The 23,936-nt window shown below is 34.5% G+C and overlaps 2 protein-coding genes across 2 annotated transcripts; one reads left to right on the forward strand and one right to left on the reverse strand.

The window, feature by feature from the left end:
- The first annotated feature begins 1,562 nt into the window (after positions 1–1,562).
- On the forward strand, positions 1,563–19,639 carry LOC123193048 (beta-galactosidase). Its single transcript, XM_044605820.1, has 17 exons — positions 1,563–1,839; positions 2,534–2,773; positions 2,955–3,101; positions 4,106–4,184; positions 5,421–5,604; positions 8,104–8,169; positions 9,741–9,980; positions 13,112–13,318; positions 13,433–13,736; positions 14,902–15,061; positions 15,185–15,293; positions 16,391–16,526; positions 16,651–16,706; positions 16,788–17,087; positions 17,156–17,278; positions 18,196–18,882; positions 19,247–19,639. Exons 1-17 carry the CDS (start codon positions 1,704–1,706, stop codon positions 19,415–19,417), a joined length of 3,345 nt encoding a protein of 1,114 aa, XP_044461755.1. The 5' UTR covers positions 1,563–1,703; the 3' UTR covers positions 19,418–19,639.
- Positions 19,640–22,132: 2,493 nt separating this feature from the next.
- On the reverse strand, positions 22,133–23,127 carry LOC123193049 (protein YIPF5 homolog). Its single transcript, XM_044605821.1, has one exon. The coding sequence runs from the start codon at positions 23,005–23,007 to the stop codon at positions 22,279–22,281; it is 729 nt and encodes a 242-aa protein (XP_044461756.1). The 5' UTR covers positions 23,008–23,127; the 3' UTR covers positions 22,133–22,278.
- Between the last annotated feature and the right edge of the window lie 809 nt (positions 23,128–23,936).

Raw genomic sequence — 23,936 nt, forward strand, 5'->3', positions numbered from 1 at the left:
TCATAAGGGATATTAATCTTGGTCCTTGATCCGTCCCTATTACAGGAATAAAAATAATTTTTCGTCCCTTCTCTGTGAAAAAAATCTCCTTCCCATCCTCTCCTTGTCCCCACGAGAAAAAATATTCTCCTTGTACTTGTAAAGAAAAATTTTTTCCTTATACATTCTAAACACAATATAAATATATTAAATAACGAAATTAAATATATTAAAATCAACCAATTATTTCAAATGTCACAAATATAATATCTTAACCAATTTAATATACACAACAAAATCTAAATAAATTTGAAAAATATAAATAATCTAAAACTATAAAAATATATTAGTATTTTAAGTAAATATATTAATATAAAGGGATGCAGACAAAAACGAGGGCAAGGTGGGGAGGGAAGACATGCATCCTCGTCTCTGGCTCTTCCCTAATTGTGGAGATTTTTTTCATCTCCACCCTCTATTTTATCAGAAAATCCTCTTTCTATTAGAGTTGGGGCTTTTAAAGTCGGACAAAAAAAATTCTCATCTCTACTTTTATCATTATATTTAAACAAAAATGATGTAAATATCCTTTAATATTATGTTGAATTTGACAATTAAGTAAAAAATTAGTTTTTTTTTTTTCCTTAAAAAGAACATAGTTATATGACTAATATTTTATTAGAGTGAATTACATTTTCTCACTCAATGTTTAATCTAAAAATACTTTTTTACCTTTAAGTTTTTCGTCGTTAATTTTAAAAATTTCATTTACTTACCCATGAATGGTTAAAATTAACTGAGTCTGCTAGTTATATTATTTTCCTCTTTTAAATCCTAAAAACTAACAATTTTTTCCTAACTCAAGTTTAAAAAAAAAACATTTTCTCTCTAGGGTTTCCAATCTTTCAGAATGAATTTTTTGATGATGCCCAACAATGTCTCTTCCTCTCTGACATCTCTTCCTTCTGACCATGCTCCTTGCGATCTTTCTCGACGTCGTTGTTGATGAAGATAAGTCGTCTTCATCGATGATGACTTCAAGGAGGATGAGAAGAAGCACTGTTAGAAAGAAGAGATGCTGGTGACAAAGAGAGGTCGTTTGAAGATCATTGGTTGTAGCCAGAAAATTCAATCTGAAAGTTTGAAAATCCTAAGGGAAAAATGTTGTTTTTGAAAACTTGTGTTGGGAGAAATTATTAGTTTTAGGGTTTATGGGAGAAAATAAAATCAAATTTAAGCTTATTTTTAATATTATAGATAAAATAACGATTTTATCTTTAAAACCGTTAATTTTAATTGTCTATGAGTGAGTAAACGAGAATTTCAAAGTTAACGGGAAAAATTTGAGAAATCAGTATACTTTGGGTGGGAAATAATCCTTTGGCTTTTTTCACTCAATGTTTAATCAAATTATATTAATAAAAAATAATAATAATAAGTTAAATTAACATTTTATTCCTACTTATTCTAAACAAAAATGAAAAAGAGAAATAAAAACTTTGATTGAAAAAAGTTATTTACTCATTTTATAAGGTAATGCAATTAATAAATTACGGGATAATGAAAAATTAGCCTTCTCCACGTTCCCCTTGACATACATAAATGAAACCAAGCTCATGATTGAAACCCGGGTCCCAGAATCAGTGTCTACTTCACAGGTTTAACAATCCTTTCACACGTTTCTCTTATCTGCTTATGCAACCAAGTGTTACTTCTGCGTGGTAATGGCTTCTTTGGTGTGGCAACCTGCGTTTGCCTTAGAAGGCCCAAATGGATATAAAGTTTGGGAAGATCAGTCCTTCATCAAGTGGAACAAGAGAGATCCTCATGTTACTTTACGTTGCCATGATTCTGTTGAAGGTCAACCGTCTTTCCCTTCTTCATCTCTTTTTGTTTGTTTGTTTGTTTTTAAGTTTAGGAAATGGGGTTTTGAGTGTATTTCGATTCGTGGATAACGCTAGTGATAGAAATCCCGGTATTGATAGCGGGATTAGAGGTTTTATTAACCACATCTGGCGGTTTTGGTTCAAGGATTGATAATTGTCCTTTTTCCTTATTTCTCTTTACTAGAACTTGGGTTCTTTCATGCTTGTTACTTTGAGTTCGACTGGTGGTTGTAGTGCTAGTGTTGTAGTTTCCAAGGTTGTGATTTTTTTATTCTTTTAGTATTGGTACTGTTAAAAAAACTACCTGATGTATTTTGAGGCTTTACTCCTAATTGTTGTGGTTGAGTTTAGTTAAACTGCGTGATCAGTCAAATGGGATCAAATTTAGTTAGTCTTTGAAATATATGTTGCAATATTCAGCTCAATTTCAACCTTTTTATTTCATACACCTGTCTCTTGCACAAATACTGGTAACCTTATCCTTTTTGGAAAATAATTTTTCCTGCTTAATCTCTCTTTAAGTTTTGAACTTAACTGTAACATGTGAATGGGGTTGAAAATAAATTCTGATATGGTGTATAAAATGCGGTATTCAGTTAAATTATTCTTCACATCTATAGGTGTCTATCTCTTCGTTGTTTGAAATTTGACATTTTGTTTATCTATAGGTTCTCTTAGATACTGGTATGAACGCAATAAAGTGGATCTTTCTCTGTCCAAAACTGCTGTTTGGGATGACAAAGCTGTTCAAGGAGCTCTTGACTGTGCTGGGTTTTGGGTGCAAGGCTTGCCTTTTGTCAAGTCTTTGTCTGGTTTTTGGAAATTTTTCTTGGCTCCTAATCCCACCAGTGTACCTGTTAAATTTTATGACAGTGCATTTGAGGATTCTGAGTGGGACAAATTACCTGGTAAGCATTTTATGCCTTCTACTTTCTTTGTTTTCCCTTTCCAATTTTCAATTTCAATAAAATCTGACATGCTTGTACATGGTATTATAGTAATTGCATGTTCTAAAATATTTTCATGTCTAATAATTATAATTGCTTCCAAAATTTCTCATATGTTTATTTCTTCCCATAATTGGAGCAGTTCCTTCCAACTGGCAGATGCATGGATTTGATCGCCCAATTTATACAAATGTTGTATATCCATTTCTGCTTGATCCACCCCATACTTCTGCAGATAATCCTACTGGCTGCTATCGGACTTACTTTCACATTCCTAAAGAATGGCAAGGTATTATTTATTTAAATGTGGTGGTGACTTTTTTCATGTGCTCTGATGCTTCTTGATCCTTTATTTATTTTTTTCTTTTGCTTAATCTGTGTTTCAATGATTATTAAATATTTGATATTAGTTTGGCAGTTCTCATCCTTTCTGCTTATAAGGTGTACTCTCAATAAACTCTTAACTACTTCATTTGTGAAAAACTTGCCCTCAGTACTTTTCATGGGAACATACCCAGATATCACTTGGTTCTAATCCTGGATTATCTCTTCTTGAAAAAATAAAATCAGTTTTTTTACTTAATGTGTTATATTCCTTAAATAAGTTCCTTCTGATAGAACTGTCTCTACCAGGTAGCACTAATTGACAAGTGCATAGTCACTGTCTGAACTTTTTTTTGGTTAGCACTCTTTGATTTTTAAAATGGATTGCGAAAGAGTAGGAGAGGAATTTGGTGCTTAGATACAAAAACATTCTGTTTTCTTTTTTTTTTTTTTAGTTTACATGCTTTAGTCCAAGGTTCTAATCTGCAAAAGGTTTAATGCTATAATATAACAATGGAATCTAACATTCTGACAGGGATATTCATATGGTATATTGTGAAGGGTAAAATTTATTTTCCCAAGTGCAAATTGGCATTAGCCAAATGTTCTTCACATGAACTAAGGCATGCAGCGCTTGTGACTCCATAGGGTTATTTGAAAATTTTGATAGAAGGGGCAATTTTGGGATTTTTTTTTTGGGAAATTGATCCAGTTTCCAATGAAAAGAGAATTCAATTTTTCCATGAAGTATTTTTTTGATGTTCCATACTTGGAAGATATGTTTGTATGGCAATTCAAAGTTGAATTTGTTTATTTCCAGTCTTTACATGAACATGCTAGGTCACCTATCTTCTCTCTCTTCTTCACGCATACACACTGGCAAACAAATACTACAAACTCCCCTCACTAATTCATACATGGCATACATTTCACAAATTGTGGATTTTTGATAATTTGTTATTTAAGCAGGCCGTAGAATATTTTTGCACTTTGAAGCTGTTGACTCGGCATTTTTTGCATGGATCAATGGCGTTCCCGTGGGATATAGGTACTTTTTGCATGTTTTCAAGGAAATTTTTTGGAATTATTGTAATTAATGTACTAATAGGAGGCCGGTTTCTTCTTTTCAACGATCTATAATTTTGCTAGTGATAGTTTTGCCGTCATACTGAACGTGAGCTGTATTGTTAGTTTGTATATGTAGTTTATGTAGATAAAATATCTATTCATGAAAAGTTGGTGATGTAAACTTGGTGCAATTATGCAATTTATGCTGTTTCCTATAAGTAGAGGAAAAAAACTTATTTAACGGAACCTTTCATTAATGGATAGAGTGTGATGGATCAATAACCTTGCATTTGACACTAGAAATAATAATAATGTTTAATACCTTAAGTAACAACATGATATAAAGTCTTAAACCATCATTGAGCTAGAGTTCATATATCATTTTAATGAGTCACGTCTACTCATGTGGTTCATATTGGAGTTGTTCAATTGTTTTCTATATAATTGAAATCCAAAAGTTGTAATTATAGAGTTATGTCAATTTCTGTTTGATCAAATACACTTTTCTACTAAAGTTTCTTTGATACACTTAAATTTATTTGAGAGGTGATCACAGCTGGAGAGCCAGTTGAGAAAAAGAAATACAGTCTAAATAATTTATAGTATAAAGAGTCAATATGAAGGTTGTTTATCACAGATTTGCTAGTTGAGACTCTTTTTTTTTTTTTTTTGAGAAGAAACTTATAAATATCATTGAATGATTGAAGTAATTACAAATGATTGAACAAGATGTTCACAAAAGTTGATCATCCATTTGAAAGATCACAAAACTATATACACTCAAAATAGCCAACCTAAAAAACTATGATAACTCAACAAATGTTGACCAATGCCCCTACTGAGCCATTAATTCAAAACTGCTTTGCAATCCAAGTGAATGAAGAAGAAAGAAGAATCTTGGAAAACTTCAGATACTGACAGTCAAATGTGAAGAAAGTAAAGGAATTTTGTCCTAAAGTATAATTATGGCTTCTTCACATCTATCTTTGAAGATCCTTTTTTTCCTTTCTTGTTAAATCACTCAAAAAGTAGCTGACATAGAAGATTTGCTAGTTGACCCTTATTTGTTTTGGTATAAAAAATAAATTGCTGAGTCCAAATAATGTACATGTAGATCATTGTGGTATACTGCTGGGTAGTGTATGCATGCCCAGGTATCTTTGCTAATAATAAACATGTTATGGGAATTAATGGACTTATTATTGTGCTAGGTCAGTCAGGATAGTAGACTACCTGCAGAGTTTGAAATCTCAGACAACTGTTATCCATGTGGTTCAGAAAAGCAGAATGTTCTAGCAGTTCAAGTTTTTAGATGGAGTGATGGTTCTTACCTTGAAGATCAAGATCATTGGTGGTTATCTGGTATTCATCGTGATGTGCTTCTTTTAGCTAAGCCACGGGTTTGTTACTCTGCTTCCCTGCTAATTAGCACTGATATTTTCTAATTAAAACCTATTACTATGTTGCTCTTGTTGGGCACCATCGTGCTGTGGAACTTCATTTAGTTCACTCAACACTAGACAACACTATCTAGGTTGACAACTTATAGATACGAAGGGAAAAAAAATAGGACATATGATCCTTAAAAAAGAAATCAAATAATTACATAAAGGGAAAAATAATTACAATTAATTGAACAGTGATTCTTTTTCTAAAATCACTGATTCTTCCTACACAATCACAAATTCTTTCCACACAAATTCTAATCATGATTTCCAACAAATATAATTTGCATTTGATGCTAAAGTGGGTTCCCTTAGGTAAACTTATTAAAAGATAGGGTTATTCAAGTAAAGTCTAAGAGGAGACCTGATAGGTACCTGGAGAATGCAGGAGCTGGTTCGACCAATTTATCTAGTCTTGACAGCCTGAAATTGAAAGAGTTGGCAAATTGCAGATGAAGTTCGTAGGGATATTTGTATTTTTAGCAGATTATCAATGTATATTACCATGACAATGAAACAACAAGCTATCTGTATAAGGTGTATTATAAAAGTAGAAACAGACAATTTGCACTTAAACATTGCTCCTCCAATATTCATAACCAAAGGACACGCAACTTGGAATACAACTGCTAACTGAAATCCCTTGAGGAGATGTTTAGACTCATCTTCCAGCTTTCGAGAGGCTGGTTCTCTCCTTAGACCCTTTCTTCTTCAAATGACTTCTCTGCTGCCTCTATGCTCTCCAGGTCCTCTTTCTTCCTTTGCTCCTCACTGCTGCCCTTCCAATCTTGATATGCCAACTCAGCATACAATGCATCCATGGTTCCCTCTTTTTTCTGCATACTCCTAATTTCTTGCTGATGCTCTGCAACTTGTGTTGTCTCTGCAATGCTGCCATCTATTGATTTCTCAGCATGTCCACCTGTATTAACATTATCGGTGCCATCTATCAACTTTTCAGCTCTACCTGTGTTGACATCATTGGCTATCATCTTCACAGCTTGCTCAATTGCATTAGCCTTTCTCCTCCCTCTCGTCTTTACATACACACGAGCTCTAATAAAACCCCAAGGGAGAAGGGAATTGTCTGTTTGGAGAAAAAGGTCTACTTGGTAAGAAAAGTGTAAAAAAGTTGACATTGGGATTAGCATATATAACTATCTTTTTCAAGGTTTTCCCTCATTATCCTAAAGGACTATATGTTAGGAGGAATGCTCTAGTCAAAAAGATATTAATTCATTCAATAGAAATTCTCCTATTTTTCTAGATTTTTCCCAATTTTGTTACTTTCTCTAATCTTCTTATTACCAATTCCAACTCTAAAGATTAATAAAGATCTCTGAATCTTCAATATATATATAATAATTAGGACATCTTGACATTTTGTCAAGTCCATACTTACATAACTTTGGATTCATCTATAAAATATTATATCAGTTCAGTAAGTTGAATCCAATGGTGATTAAGCATGATCTTGACATAACTTATATCAAGACTAAGTAACTTTGCATTGACTCCTCTAATGTACGAAGTGAAATGCATCATTCCTCATGCACAAACACACACATAGGCAATTAGGCATCTTGTTGGTTGTTGTAGGCTGTGACGATAGAGTGTAGGTGTTCTAGTTGTGTCCTAGGAGAGTAGTCTTCTGTAGCTTATACAGCTGCAATTGATTTAGGCGGCTGGTTGTCTGAAATTTCGGTTTGGATTGCCCTTCTTGTATGGAGAATTCAGCCTGTAAATATGAAAGTTATGAATGAAAAAGTGAAGGGGTTAGAAAGTTCCCTCCTTTTCACCAGAAAACTCTATCCATTCTCATCTTCTCACTCACGACTATCACATATGATTATCATGCACAAACTCCCAAACAAGTAGTTGATATAGCCACTAAGCATTAAATGCTTAAGCAAATGGTTGACATGGTAACATAACCTAAGCTTGTAATTTGGAGTCTCCCCTCTAGCCTAAGCTTGAAGTTGAAGCATTGTTTCCCTTAAGTGGGTTAAGAACCACTGTCATTACAGTTGATCTTCCCTTTTAATATATATTTTTACTAAGTTGTTGTAGATTGAGAAATATGATAGAAGGATTGAGTGGAAATTTTCGAGTAAGGCACTAGCTAAATACTGAGCTAAAATCCATAAATCAGAAACAGAAGCCAAATAATATTAGGTGCACTGTTTTTTTATTATAGCAGGTGTTAGTCTACTTGCTCTACAAGGTCCTTCGCCTTTTTTTTTTAATTGAAGAGCCAAAATAGTAGCCTCCATAAGATTTTTCATTGCCAAAGGAAAATCCAACAAGTGAAAATGGATTCTGGGGAGTTTGAGAGAGTCCTGACCTCATTTATGTCTACGTATATTGAATATTCTAGTGGGTCTTGGAACTGTGTGTTTTGCAAATTTTCTTTTTTCTGTGATCAAATAAATTAATACTATATGGGTAATGCAGGTATTCATTGCCGACTACATCTTTAAATCAAATCTGGCTGAGGATTTTTCTTCTGCAGAAATTCTGGTAAAAGAACTTGTTTGAAGAGAATTTTTTTTTTCTTTTTTGGTATGATGGATCAGCGACTTTGCACTTGTTTTAAGTTTGACAGTAGTCAGGTTCTATTGGATGAGAATTATTGTACATGTTCTAATTATGCTTGACTATTTTCTGTATCAAATGGTGACATAGTTTTTTACTTTCTGATGCTCAACTATTTATATGGTTATTTCATTTCCTATCATGTCTATTTCTCTGCTTAAGTTGCAAATGAGTTTATAGCTTTGGTTACTTACGTAATTGAATACTTCAAAGGAATCTTACTGAAATATATATATATGTATATTGGTGAGAAGTAAGTAGGCTAGAGCTAAAATTGATCTAATCAGGATTGCTGCAAAACAAAGAGGAAAACCGAGGAATGTCTTTGGAACCAGAATAAAATATCTTTATTTGATGTGATATAGCACAGTTTCCCTCCTTTGAAAATGGTAACAAATTCTTCATAACTCAAAAAATGTGGGGCTAGGTTCACCGATGTGGCTCCTAGAGAAAATTTTAAGTAAATCAGATCTAAGCATTCATAATTAGTTAGTATGAACCATTAGAAGACATAATGGTAGAGGGACTTATATCGTGAAATTGTGTGGGACAATTGCTTGACTTTCTGAGTCACTTTTGTCAAGGTACCGCCAAGACCTGCTTTTCAAGCCTTTTTGAGCTGTTCATGAAGTCATTTTGTCATGATTATCAGAAGCTTTCAACTAAGATTTCAAATAGGAACTTATGGGATGTAGCCATTAGGATTTATGTTAAAGCTTACATCCATAAATGCAATGCCAACAATCAAATTACCATGTCTAATGTAGTCACTCTATGGTCTTTTAATTGGATATAATGAGGTTAAAGTTACAGTAATTATGTATATGTAGCTCAGGTTCATGCCTGGTATTTTGTTTTTGAAACACTGAGTTTCTTTGTTTTGAATAAATTTTGTCACACATTTTTTATTTAACAATGAAGGGATTTATACAAACAAGCCAGGATCTAAAACTAGTAAGAATCAACACAAACTAGGAAATATACTACAAACAAGGAAGTGAAATAGAAAAAGGAAATATACAATAAAAGAGAATCAAGACCATCCTATAATAAGAAGATATTCAATGAACAAAATTGACTTTCTATTACGATTCCAAGAACAAGGTATGAGACTTGGATCTCGCATCGGAAAGTATGAGCATTTAGTGTGAGACTTATATGGCTTCGCATTCTCTAGTCTTAACAACTAGCTTTTAGGTTGTGGTTCTTCTGAAGTTCATATCACCTTCCATCAATTTCAAGTAAAAAGTCAATTTCTTTTATTTTCTGTGGATACTTTATCACTATTGACAAGAAGCTAGGTTGATTTTGCTATGTTTACATTTAATTTATGTTTATCATGTCCATCCTTTTTGTTTTTCCTTATAGTTATTATACATAATTGACAAATGGTGTAAGCAACATCCTAACTTGAACCACTTGAATTATTTATTCAGCATTTATTATAATTAGCTGCTATACTCAAGGTTATGGTTTTCTTTTGTGCACTAATCCAGGTTGAAGTGAAAATAGATACCACTCAAGAAGCATCTAAAGGTAGGGTCCTTGACAACTTTGTCATAGAAGCAGCATTATATGACACCAGGAGCTGGTACAACCACAATGGAATTGGTGATCTACTTTCCTCTAATGTGGCTAATATAAAGCTCAGACCCTCAATTGGTGCAAGTGTAGACTTTCCTGGTTTTGTGCTTGAGGGAAAACTTGAAATGCCTAGGCTTTGGTCTGCAGAGCAAGTAAGAAAGCCAACTTTTCATATACCATTTCAAATTTATAGTTATCATGAACACATTAAGTGGTATATAATTTTTCCCTTTCTTTTTATCTATCTTTTGATTTGCGGGGGTGGGTGGGACATGGGGAGTACTTAGCAGTGAATACCTAAACTTCTTTATGAAACAAAGGATAACATTAAGTCTATAGATGAAGAAAAAAGGGAATTATGGCTTCCTAATTAAAAAGATGAAGCACAACAAGGTAATTGATGGTGTTGAGATAAATATTGCTTAGTTGTCAGTGACAAACTAACTGTGTTGATTATACTAGCTACGTTTCTCTATATTTTTTGTTTTCTAGTCTTTGCTGTTAGGCTATATAATCAATACAACTTTCATAACCTTTTCCTCTATTAAAAATGGTAATGTCACAAATGACAGGAATTTCAGGCATTTATATCTTTTCAACTTAACTGTTGATCTGGTGTGTTAAGGATAATTTACTCATGGTCTATTATGACATCTTGTTGTTTTTAGTATCATATAAATAAGGTTTCTTTTTGTTAGGATTGGGACACTTGTCCTCAATCCAACGGTCAATTTATATTATAAATATATGTTTTGGGTTTCAAAAGAGGGAAGGAAGAAAATATATTAGGGTTTTGTTTGAGGGCAGCCATCCTTGGCTGATTGCGGAAGGTCTCTGACGCCTCGAACGGCCGGAAAATGGGAGTCCCCGAACTCTTCGAATTGTTCGGTTTATCATTGTAATGTTTTGGTTAATGAAATAGTTTTAGTTTATTATGTTTTTTGTGTTTTAATTTTGTGTTTTGGTTGAATAAGAGTTTGGTTCCTAACAAAATGGTATTAGAGCATTCGATCCAGCGAGAAAGATAGATGATGGTCGGAAAATGTTCACGGAAGAGGCTGACTTGAGAAAGAATCATCACAGGGATAAATGAGTCGGTGGCTACATGTTGGAAAAGTGCCAAGAAGAAAATGAAAACAGAAGAAGGAGATGAAAACGAAATGTTGGCAAAGTCTAAAAAAAAAATTACAGAAGGCAGAAAGGAGAAAACACAAAGAAGAAAGAAGAAGAGAAAAAGACAAGGAGAAGGAAAGATAAAGGAGAGAGAAAAAAATTAAAAAAAAAAAAAGGTGGAGGGCAGTGGTGGTTGGTTTGTTGGAAAAGGAGAAAGAGAACTGTGGTTGTGACTTGCTGGGAAAGCAAAAAAAGAAGGCAAAAGCTTTTTTGGGAAGAGAAAAAGAAAAGATATGGCGCCGTTTGAAAAAAAAAAAAAAAAAGTAGCAGAGAGAGAGGGGGTAGGTAGATTAAAAAATAATAGTAATAATAATAATAATAAAATTAAAAAATAAAAAATATCAGAAAAGGAAAATTAAAAAAAAATCATTTTATAAATTACCATCTTGAGAACAAGATGGTTTTGAAGGGGAGGGAAATGTTAGGATTGGGACACTTGTCCTCAATTCAACGGTCAATTTCTATTATAAATATATATTTTGGGTTTCAAAAGAGGGAAGGAAGAAAATATATTAGGTTTTATTTGAGGGTAGCCATCCTTGGCTGATTGTGGGAGGTCTCCGACGCCTTGAACGACCGGAAAATGGGAGGCCCCGAACTCTTCGAATTGTTCGGTTTATCATTATAATGTTTTGGTTAATGAAATAGTTTTAGTTTATTATGTTTTTTGTGTTTTAGTTGAATAAGAGTTGGGTTCTTAACAAAATGATACGAACCTTAGGAGAACCACACCTCAAAAGCTAGCTATTGAGATGGGAGAGTCTACTGTCATATAAACCCTACACTAGTTGCCCATGTTTTCCAATGTGGGATCTAAATCTCATACCTTGCACTTAGGACCCTAACATACCACCATGCTCCACAGCCCCGACGCCTACGCGGGCTGACTGTGCACTAGCTCTCTGCTAGCCCCCGGCGAACACTGCAATGTCGGTGTCACCACCTGCGCCGCACGATTGCAACTGGGAGATATAGTGATAGCTCTGATACCAAATGATATGAACCTTAGGAGAACCATACCTCAAAAGCTAGCTATTGAGATGAGAGAACCTAAGACCATATAAATCCCACACTAGTTGTCTATCCTTTCCAATGTGGGATCCAAGTCCCATACCTTACACTTAGGATCCTAACACTTTTCAAGCACCAGTAACAAATTTTTGCATGATATGAACTCGTAGTTGAAAAGGGTGAACCGCATTTCATTGTCATAACCTATGTTATCTGCAATGTAAGTTACTTTTATAATTTAAATACCAAGAACCAAGCAATATGCTTCACATAACTGATATAACTGATTTTAATATGCTGAATAAGAGAATATGGTGGGGGACATGGTTGTATGGTTTCATATGTTGTACTGTTTGTTTGTAATTGTATGGCTTCCCTGAAACAATGAACTTTAATCTAGTATAAGAGATCTGTGGAGGCATCTCAGTTGGTTTGTTAACAAAATATAAAATAACATTAGGTTTAGTTTGAGGAGCATGAAAAATATATTCAATTTAATATCATTTGGCTTTATAGTTTGTAATTCCATGAGCTTGAAAAGTTGAGATAGTAATGCATGAATTACACAATGCCTTTAATTATGTATGAAAACCTCATCTGTATATGACAGTGTTACACATGTCCACAAAGAAAGAATATAAAATATCATGCAATGTATGAACACATCTAAATGATTGCAATGAGGTCTAGTCTCTCCTTAGGCCATTGCTTTGAACACCTTTTTAAGTTTAGCTATCTTATTTTTCTTTTTTTTTGCCCATTTTGTTTCTTTGATATGAGACATAGTCTATTCATTTATTTTTCGATGGACAAATGAAAATTTAATGTGCAATAGAAGGTTTTATTTCCTGGACGGTTCAAAGGCTGCATTATGAGATTCAAGAACTTTTCTGTAAAACTCTTTTCTTTGTTATTTCTTGCTCCGTTAGCTTTCCTAAGGAATTGTGATCATAATTAGGTTTGGTTCAGTTCCATAGAGTGTTTTGAACTGCGTTGTTTCATCCTTGCTTAGCAAAGTTGACTTTCTATCACAATGTTTTCCTGCACCTATCTTTTGCATTCAGTATCTTATCTATTTTCAATTTGCATTTATGAACAGCCGAATTTGTACGCTCTTGTTGTCATCCTCAAAGATGCATCTGGCGTTGTAGTGGATTGTGAATCAAGCCTTGTTGGCATCCGACAAGTATCAAAAGCTCCCAAACAATTACTTGTTAACGGCCATCCTGTTGTAATCAGAGGTGTTAATAGGCATGAACATCATCCACGTCTGGGCAAGACAAACTTGGAGTCATGCATGATTAAGGTTCTATTTGTTCCTTTTTGCTCACCTCAAATATTAGACTCAATTTCAAAGTTGCTCCTGCCAAAAGGTTTTATTTACTATATTGTCAGGATGTTCTGACTTTTCTGCTGACAGGATTTGGTTCTGATGAAGCAAAACAATATAAATGCTGTAAGAAACAGCCACTATCCCCAACATCCCCGTTGGTACGAGTTGTGTGATTTATTTGGTGTGTATATGATAGATGAAGCGAATATTGAGACACATGGCTTCTATTTCTCGAGACATCTGAAGCATCCTGCTGCAGAACCAAGTTGGGCTACTGCTATGATGGATCGTGTGATAGGCATGGTAGAGAGAGACAAAAATCATGCATCCATTATTTGCTGGTCCTTGGGAAATGAAGCTGGATATGGTCCTAATCATTCTGCTTCAGCTGGTACTTGATTCTGCTCTCTCTTTTTATTTATTCTGTGTGTGATTGGACCTAGGGTGTACAAGAAGAAATATAAGGGCAAGGGCAGAAGATTACTTATATATCTTCTTGTACACCATAGGTCCTATCAGTGTGCGTGGGGGTTTTTGGAACCAACTTCTTGATGCTTTATCAACTTATCTGCAATATGCATTTGTTCTTCTTTACTTAAAGCCTAGTTTGACAAAATTTCTTCTAGTGAACTGGTTCTTAGATAAAATGAATTTATTTCTAAAATGTGTCCTACACAACCTTTGTCTGTACTTGCAGGGAACTTTCTGTTTTTCACGTTTAATTATTGCATTTTCAATTTTACATATTTTGAAATCAAAAGTGTCTGCCATTTGCCATACATATCTTTCTTGAATTGAAGGTGAGATTTGGGAAAAGATAAAATCATACACTGTACTGATTAAATAAGAATTGTGCAATTTTGTTGCCTAATTTGAACTGACACAGTAATACAATTTCAGCATATCTGAATTTTTTGCTTGAATTGAAGGTGAAATTTGGGAATGATAAAAGCATGCACTGTACTGATTGAATAAAAAATGTGCAATTTTGTTATCTAATTTGAACTAGCACTGTAATAAGATTTCATATTGTCTATCAAATTTTAGATATGTTGCTGTAAGCTCTATGGCAGATAGATTGTTTGTCTTCTCAAAATGCTGGTTATGATTAAATTTTATATCTCGCAATTTGAGTCGATATGTTTGTGCTGAATTCTTGGAATTGATGATAAATTATCACTCTTTCATTTGTTCTCTAGTCATGACTAGTCAAGAGGGAGATAGGAATTTATTGCTTTGCTTCCTCTCTTTTTTTTTGGTTCAAACTTGAGAAGTGGATGTCAGAATGGAAGACTAATGAGAGAAAACTTAATAAAATTCTCTTCTAGTTGCCAAGATAGGCGAAAATTGTGAACAGAAAATTCTCTAGTGCAATATATTCTGTAGACAGTTCTTGATCTTAATAAGATTATGAATGCTTTCTCAGTTTTCTCTTTCACTGAAAACAAAGAAAGAAAATTTTCCCCCTTCCCTTCCTTCACCTTGTTTATATCTATTTCCTCTTTTCATAGATAATGAGACAAACTGAATGTTATTATATAATGGATTTTGTATAGGCTGGATTCGGGGAAAGGATCCCTCACGGCTAATACACTATGAAGGAGGTGGATCCAGAACTTCATCTACTGATATTGTGTGCCCAATGTATATGCGAGTCTGGGACATAGTGAAGATTGCAAAAGACCCTGCCGAAACACGTCCTTTGATATTATGCGAGTATGCTACTTCATTGCTGTTTATTGCTTTTCTATTTTTAGATAGCTAATAACGAGAAAACTGGCTTTTTTGTCGTTCTTTACTTTTGTTTTCTTAGGTTTCTTATGAATTCTCCAATGATAGGTATTCACATGCAATGGGAAACAGCAATGGAAATCTTCATGAATATTGGGAAGCAATTGATAATACATTTGGTCTCCAAGGAGGATTTATCTGGGAGTGGGTCGATCAGGTACATAATCTTTCAGTCCAAGTGCAGTCAACGATTAATATCTTGCCAAAAATGGAGCTTGTGCAATATTTAATCCAATATTCATGCAAATTTTAAATAGAACATTTGCAATAATCTAGAATGCATTGCCTTGCAATAATAAAGAAGTTTTCCCTCCACTTCTTTATAGACTTTTTCCTCAGTGGCAGCTCCAATGAACAGTTATGAAATATTTTGTACGTCTAAGAATATCTTTTTTCCCCTTTAATTGTGACCTGGCAAGCTTTACATTTTTCTCAGAAAGGAAGCTTTTGCACTCTTTTCATGTTAAACCCTCTTTGGTTTCTCCTCTTCAAATATGCAACCTTTCTAAATTAGAACAACTTTGTTGTCTTGCCCTTGGGTAATGGTATGCTTCAATTTTTTCCCAAAAATAACAGGTTTAATTCTTGAATAAGTTGATCATTAAACATGGATGAAGCTCTGTCCTTTTTCCTCGGGACATGTTTGTCTTCCTTTTCTGTTTAAATGATGCGTGAATGGTTAGATAGAATCAGTGGAAACCTTAAGAAGTTTAAACAACAAATATCAAAGCTTAATTTAAGTGCAAGATATTATCTGTACTTCAGTTTATTCAATTTTCTTCCTGTCATATGAGGTTCACATTAAAGCCTGTTTTTCAGCATACTATAACTCAACTAGATTGTTCCTTTTCTAGTTAAATTTTCAGCACCTTAACCTAATTAATGAAATTGCTTACTTCTTTCTGAATAAATATCATTCAAATATATTTCTTTTTAATTGTCAAATGTTTGTGCTCTGTTTTGTGGTCAAAGAATTTAGAACCTAATTCTCTGTTATATTTGAGCTATTTTTCTTGAAACTATATTATAATTTTTTTCCCAGACTCAGTTCTGTTTCTCATCATTTTCTCTCGCTTTCTGTCTTCCTTTCTCCTTTTTAGTTTTCTCTTTTGTTTTTTTTTTGGTTAACCTGGAGAATCTTTGTGGTAATCCCCGGGGGGCCGCAGCCACCTAGACCCGCAATTACAAACTGGGCAAATCAGAGGATGATATTGTCCGGAGATTAATATTTTGCATTTTACAATTTTCATATAGGGATTATTGAAAGAGAGCGCTGATGGTCATAAACATTGGGCATATGGAGGTGATTTTGGGGATACACCTAATGATTTGAATTTCTGTTTGAATGGCTTAGTATGGCCAGATCGAACTCCTCATCCTGCATTACAGGGTAACATCATTTTTATGTTGTGTAAAATGTATGTAGGAATGTAATTTAAAGTCCTTTTGGGATGAATGCCTATTCCAACTATTAGCTTTCATCAAAACTCATTGTCCTTATTATGATTTTTCAGAAGTTAAGTGTCTCTATCAAGCAATCAAGATCTCCATCAGAGAAAGTGTGGTCAAGGTATTCACTTTTTTTCATTGGATTTACATTTACTTGTAATTTAATCTGATTTTTACTTACTGGTGAAATCTTACTTTCCAGATAACCAACACTAATTTTTTTGAAACGACGGAACGATTAGAGTTCACCTGGGTTGTTCATGGGGATGGCTGTATGCTTGGATCTGGAATTCTATCTCTTCCTGTGATACAACCCCAGAGCAGTTACGATATAGAATTGAAGTCGAGTCCATGGTATTCTCAATGGTCTTCATGTTCTGCAGATGAAATTTTTTTGACAATAACTGGTAAACTTTTGGACTCTACACGCTGGGTTGAAGCTGGCCATGTCATTTCTTCTACACAAGTCCAATTGCCTTCCAAAAGAGAAACTACTTCTCATGTAATTTTTCTTCCTTTTTACATGTTGGTGATATGGTTGTATGCTTGACCAGTGATGTTGGTTTCCAGGTCATGAAAACTGGAGGTGCTGTCATTTGCCATGAAACTATTGGGGACTCTATTCAGGTCAGCCACCAGAATGATTGGGAGATAAAATTCAACATTCGGACTGGGGCTGTTGAAAGCTGGAAGGTAGTCTTTAAAACTGGTCATGTAAAATTGGCCACCTTTCATAGAAATGAATTTGATCTCTTTTAAATGTTATTCACTGTGTAATGATGCATTTTGGACGCCAGCAGAATTTCTAAGATATAAATGGAAATTTTGAATTTTCTGACAAATGATACTCCTTTTCAGGTACATGTTTGAAAACATATGCTACATAATTGTCTTCATTTTAACAACAGGTTCATGGATTTTGTTTTCTGATAGAACAACTGATGCTGCTTTATGGTTGCTTGCGTGTGACAACAATTTTATGAAGTTAGGATGCTTTGCTCGTTATTGCAGATGAAAAGTTTCTCAATAATATTTTTAGTGTGCTTTCAAATAGCAGTAGAGAAAGGCATTTATGAGATGAGCAATACTATATGTACACATTATTGAGTATACAATTGAATACACAGATGATATGTTATCATATGATTGGTGTTACTTTATGCTTAATTTAAAATCACCTAATGATATGATAATATATCATCTGTGTATTTATTGTGTACTCAAAAGTGTATATACATATGGTTATAAAATATCAAGAGAAACTACAAAAACTTCTTTAGATATTCGTTCTTAATAGTGTTTAATTTGATATTTTTAAGGAATAACGTTATTGTGAAAACAATTTTAATTAATGTCCCTCTTTATTCCACATTTTTCTTTTCTCTGAACCGTTTAGGAGAATAAATGAACCAAAATTCTACATACTTTTGACATTGCTCTTTTTTTTTTCCCTTTGCCTTTCAACTTTCTGGAACATTTAAAGATGTTAAAATGACAGCTATAATTGTCTAGAGCTTGTTTCGTGCATCTTTGTTGTTGTGCCCAAATTATTATCTGTCATGTACTTGACTATATTAGGAACTGCAAGTAAAACATGTTTTAAATGGCAGGTTAAGGGAGTTCCTGTGATGCACAAAGGTATATTTCCATGCTTCTGGAGAGCACCTACAGATAACGACAAAGGGGGAGATGAAAGTAGTTACAACTCCAGGTGGAAAGCTGCTCATATTGATAGCCTCCTTTTTCACACAAAGAGCTGTTCCACACAGAGTGTTACAGATCATCTTGTGAAGATAGCAGTGGTTTACATTGGTGTACCGAAGGGTGAGGGTTCCTCCTCTGAACTGGAAAACTCAAATGCTTTATTTGAAACTGAATTGGTTTATACAATATATGGTTCTGGGGATGTCATTATGGAATGCAATGTTAAACCCAATGCTGATCTTCCACCATTGCCACGGGTTGGAGTTGAATTCCACTTAGAAAAGTCAATGGAAAATATTAAATGGTATGGAAGAGGACCCTTTGAATGCTATCCCGACAGAAAAGCTGCAGCACATATTGGAGTATATGAGCAGAAAGTGGGTGACTTGCATGTACCTTATATTGTTCCTGGAGAATGTGGAGGTAGAGCAGATGTAAGATGGGCAACTTTCCAGAACAAGAAGGGTTTCGGAATTTATGCTTCAATATATGGCAGCTCATCCCCCATGCAGATGAATGCAAGTTTCTACACGACCATGGAGCTTGACCGTGCAACACACAGTGAGGATCTCATAAAAGGAGATTTCATCGAGGTAATTTATTACAGTGTGTTTCTTTCTCCTTCCAAAGAAAATATTCAGTGTCCATAGATATTTTTTTTAAGTGATTGGGTATCGAGCAGCCTTCTATTTTTTCATTTTTTACTAAGGGAAACTCTGGCGCTATTCTTTGGAAGGTATACGTACAAATTTGAAACAATAGAGAATGTCTAGCTTCTCAACTGAATTCAAATGCAACCTTAGCCACTCGTGGTACTCCTTGGGGTTAATTATCGGGGATGTTGTTGACTTACAAATAATTTTCTGTATTTGTTTTTCTGTTGTCATATTTACATGCATGTATCTCAATTTTGGTACCACTGTAACCGATTTGCACTCCATGGTGATGGTATTATAGGTGCATCTTGACCACAAACATATGGGTCTCGGAGGAGATGATAGCTGGACGCCGTGTGTCCATGATCAGTATCTCATTCCTGCTGTACCTTACTCATTCTCTATTAGGTTATGCCCATTAACTGCAGCCACCTCGGGACATGACATCTACAAGTCCCAACTTCAGAATTAAGTCATTTGGAATACATTGTGTTACTTGATACTTTAGTAAGAAAAAATGATGACGATGCTTCTTGTGCATATTAAGATGTTACCTTCAAGATGTTTTGCTGATTGTGACACAAGTAATTTTTCATTGTAAACAGTGTAGTAGTTTTGCAGTTGTAGGATATTCAAGTATCCCTTTCAGGGTCTACTTAATGAATAAAGCTGCTTTTTCATAGTTGCTTATTAATCTGGATCTTATCTATTGATTGTTTAGGGTACAGTAAATTTTACTAAATCATGGCTTTATTTGTTATGGTAATGTTAGCTTTGATTGTTGTCGCATTTAGGATCAGTTTGGGATTGCTGTAGATTCAAAAATAGTTTTGGGATATGTTGAGTAGATATTACTTTTATAATTGTTGAGATATGGCAAAGTTAAAGTTTACAAGTTGTATTAAAATGTTTTTATATAAAGAATGCTTTTGGATAATTAAACTTAGGGACTAAATTCTCTTCAAAACCCGGATAATATAAGAGGTTGGGTAAATAAGATTTGAAACAACATCAACCACACCAATATTTTACCATTTTAATTGTGGCGTAAGGACAATTACTTAACCCTAAATAGCTTTCTTCTTGTTCGACACAAAGGATACGGTTGCTTTATTCCTATAAGATTTTGTCATATAAAATCTAGCACATCCATTTCGCTTATAGAACATCCACTTGAATATCAAATAGCCACACACTTGCATACAAAGTACTTCTCTCAAATATATGTATACTTGATATAGGTTTGGATTTTGTTCAAGTTGAGATAGGTTGGCATTGTAGTGTTTGTATTTATGAGAGATAGCGAGGAACATGAGAAGAAAGGGGTTCTGGTATAAATGTTGCAGTGAAAAGAGAGAGAATCTCGAAAATGTAATTTTGGTTTGGCATAATAAGGTTTTGTAGTGGTTTCATTAGTGTGAGATACAGAGGTAATGTCAAAAATTCATAGAGGCAGGCACCAGCCAGTCAGCATATGATTTTAAGGGGTCAAGGCAAACTTGTTAAAACTGATAAACAAGATCACAAGATATGAAAGAAAGATGTAACTGACTTTGGTTTTATGGTGTTTTAGTGCGAGACAAGGACGTTTATTCCATAATAATCTGCAAATACAGATACGATTTCAAGGCTTTTGTTATTTAACTTTCTCCATCAATTCAAATGTTAGCTATCATTCAAAGGCCACAATTTTGACACCAATTTTGTTATAAAATAAAAACACACCAAAAAATCTTTCCTTAACCAGATTTCAGAGGCAGACTAGCTACCAATAGGTAAAAGACATTATGAATCTACTTGGTGTCGCAGGCTTCTCTATGTAAAGCTAATTTCTAAGTTAGAAAGACACAAGTTTATATATGATGTCCTCCGCTCACCACGGAGAAAAGCAATTACAGAGGATTATGGTAGTCTCCAATATGTTTCATACTCCGAGTTTGATACTATTTAGGGTGTCCATTCTAAATGGTTTTAATGGCTTTTAAGATTACAGGCAGCAATGAAAACCTATAAATACTTTGTTTATATATGAAAATGGTCAATCTGAGAACCAAAAAAAGACAAAATATTGCAGTCTGCATCACCAAATTCACCAATATCTATTGAAAAACAAAATAGCACAACATCACAGCCAACGAATGCCTTTACCAGTGTCTTTAAAGCTATGTTTAAACAGAATAGCAAAACGAAGTCTCACTCACCATGATCCAGAAAAGAACATGAATGAATTCCAAATGCCAGTCTTAAAACTTAAATTGAAAAAATGAACTCCCAAAAAAATTATGCTTTAAATGATGATGGCGTTAAACGGTTTTGATGGCTTTCAAGATTATAGACAACAATACAAATGAACAGAGAACAAATTTTAGGGTTGGCAAAGGGAAACAGAAAGTGTGAACCATCCACTCATAACAAAAAAATCCAAGGATAATATTTCTTGACTTCATACCCGGTACAACTTCAAATCACCCAGTCTTAAATCAAACCTCTCACAAGTAACTGAACCTAAAAGCTCTATATTTTCTTGAGGTAATTAAAGCTAAAAAAACAAGAACACTTGAGCCAAAATGCAAATGAGCATCAATCACTATCTTTCCAAAATCCCTTGAACTAAGATTATCTATCTATTTCTCAAGGATTCTTTAACAAATATAAAGCCATTCACATCCCATTTTACTTAAACTTTCTACAAACTACTAAACCCTCTAGTTTTAAATTCACCGAAATCATTGTAAAAAACCCATTTCAAGAGGCCCTTTCAACAATCAACAAGATTCAAAAACCTTTATCATCCCAACTAAGAATCAACATGGCCCAACAGACCAATCTCAAAATACATTAAAGTTCATCAAGCACCACTGAGGGTGTCAAATGTGTCAAGAACTTTTATCAGCCCGACTAAGAAACGACGCACGGACACAGCTCAAGAAACAGATCCAAAATACATTTAAGTTCATAAGCACCATTAGGCGTGTCAAGCTTGTCATGCACTATTGTAATGTAAGCAGGGAACTCAACAGGTACAACAAATGAGCCATTTAGTTCTGTTTGGACGCCATGGTAAAAGAGGAATAGCTAAAGCTCAAAAAACCCTTGCACTAACTTCATTTATGCTCCTTAAAACTCTGTATATATATATATATATATATATATAAAGCCCAATTTCAACTTAGAAAGCAAAAAACAGTTCAATCAAAATACAAAATATTGTTATAACAAAAACCGTAAAAAAAGTCAATCATCTCATTTCTCTTCAAGAACCATAAAAAAAAAAAAAAATTAATCCAAACCTTCATATACATCTATAAAAACCACCCACACTTTAGATTTCTTTCAAAATATAACAAGAAGCGAAAACAAACAATAGATCAAGAAACAAGCATACGCAATCAATCCACGATGCTCCTCGCCTCCATCAGCAAGCGAAACCATCAAATTCGTCGAAACTCTCATCGCCCACAACACGAAAAACCCCGCCACGGCGAACCGAACCACTGCGCCCTGAGGCAAGAACAACGACACCGCCGCCAACATCACGACCGGCAACATACAGTAGCCAACTACGCTGGTACAAGTGTGCAGATCCAGATTCCCGCTCCGACCCGCTAACATATTAAAAACCACGTACAAAAAGATCGACGACACGACGATCCAGCCGAGAATCACTCCAAATTGGAGCTTGCCAGCGAGGAGTTGAAAGAGTCCAAAAGCTAGGTAAAGAACAATCGGTCCAGAAAGATCCGAATCTTTGTGAACATTCGGGTTGACCCGGAAAGGGTTCAGGATTGATCTGGTTTTTTTCCAGATTTGATCCGGGTGGATGCCGAGTTCGTCGAGGAGGGGTTCTTCGTCCTCAAAGGAAGTGGGTCCAGAAGATGATGACGTGGAGATGGAGCCAGTGTAGGCCGGGGCAGAAGTTCCAATGTCGAAAGACATGAAGGGGATGGCGGAGCTGGCGGCGGGGCGGTTGGGTTGAAACGGCGCCGTGGGGACGCGAGTGGTGGTGGAGGGATTGCCACCAGAGGGAAAGATCACCGGTGGGACGGAGAACTCCTTGGCCATTGTTAGGGAATGAAATGCAGCGAGGAAGAGGATGGTAATGGAGGAAATTAAGAAGAGTAAATAGTCTTATTGGGTTTCGGTCAGGCGCCACTCTTCGTTATTAGCAATTGGCCAAAAAACTGATTCCCGCCCAAGGTTTGGTGATATTTTTTGCTACCTGGTAACTTTCAAAAACCTAATCCTACCTCTATGTTATAGTTACAATTAAAGATGAAAATGTCATTTAGCTTAAAATATCAAAAAATTAAAAATTTATCATAATTTTAAAAGTTTAAAAAATAACTATTTTTCCCAAGTTTTTTATCTCTCCCCTTTAAAGATTGGAAGACAATAAAGTATTCCCTTAGATAGGAAGACTAACCATCATTCGATTCATTCTTCTTATGCTCGCCTCAGTCAACATCTCACTTCGTCATGCTTGGATGATGATAGGAGGCAGTCGAACAACTTTGGGGAGACGTTTAGTCATGTGATGGGATGATAAGATCTGTGGAAGATTGTCGTATGACCTTCATTCTTTTATTCGACCACTAAGATATGTAGATGACGACATATCGTCAATGAAATATATGGATTTATTGACCTTCTTTCTTCTTCAGGCACCAATGGAAGATGGTTGGGAAGGCTAACTCCCGTCATTGGAGAATACAATGGAAAAAATAGAACTTTAAAGAAAGAATAACTATTTTTTAAATTTTAGATGAGATAAAATAATTATATTTTTTAATTGAAGAGGGAAAAATATGATAAAATTTTAATTTTTAAATTTTTTTATTAAATGATAATTTTATCCTAAATTTTAACTGAGAATTTTAATAGAATTTTATTTATAAGTGAGGTTTTAAATTTTTTAAAATTAGAGAGTAAATTGAAGCTTACACTTAAGCTTGGGCAGGAACAAGTCTTTTTGCCTTAGTAATTCAATAAAG

The sequence above is a fragment of the Mangifera indica genome, chromosome 12, assembly GCF_011075055.1.
Source record: "Mangifera indica cultivar Alphonso chromosome 12, CATAS_Mindica_2.1, whole genome shotgun sequence".
Classification (NCBI taxonomy): Eukaryota; Viridiplantae; Streptophyta; class Magnoliopsida; order Sapindales; family Anacardiaceae; genus Mangifera; species Mangifera indica.

What these genes read in the sequence shown, in the direction of transcription:
- LOC123193049 (XM_044605821.1), bottom strand. Translation starts at nt 23,007, where the DNA reads ATGGCCAAGGAGTTCTCCGTCCCACCGGTGATCTTTCCCTCTGGTGGC.
- LOC123193048 (XM_044605820.1), top strand. Translation starts at nt 1,704, where the DNA reads ATGGCTTCTTTGGTGTGGCAACCTGCGTTTGCCTTAGAAGGCCCAAAT. An exon ending in TTGCCATGATTCTGTTGAAG is followed by an intron (nt 1,840 to 2,533) that starts GTCAACCGTCTT and finishes GTTTATCTATAG; the next exon opens with GTTCTCTTAGATACTGGTAT. An exon ending in TGGAGTCATGCATGATTAAG is followed by an intron (nt 13,319 to 13,432) that starts GTTCTATTTGTT and finishes TTCTGCTGACAG; the next exon opens with GATTTGGTTCTGATGAAGCA.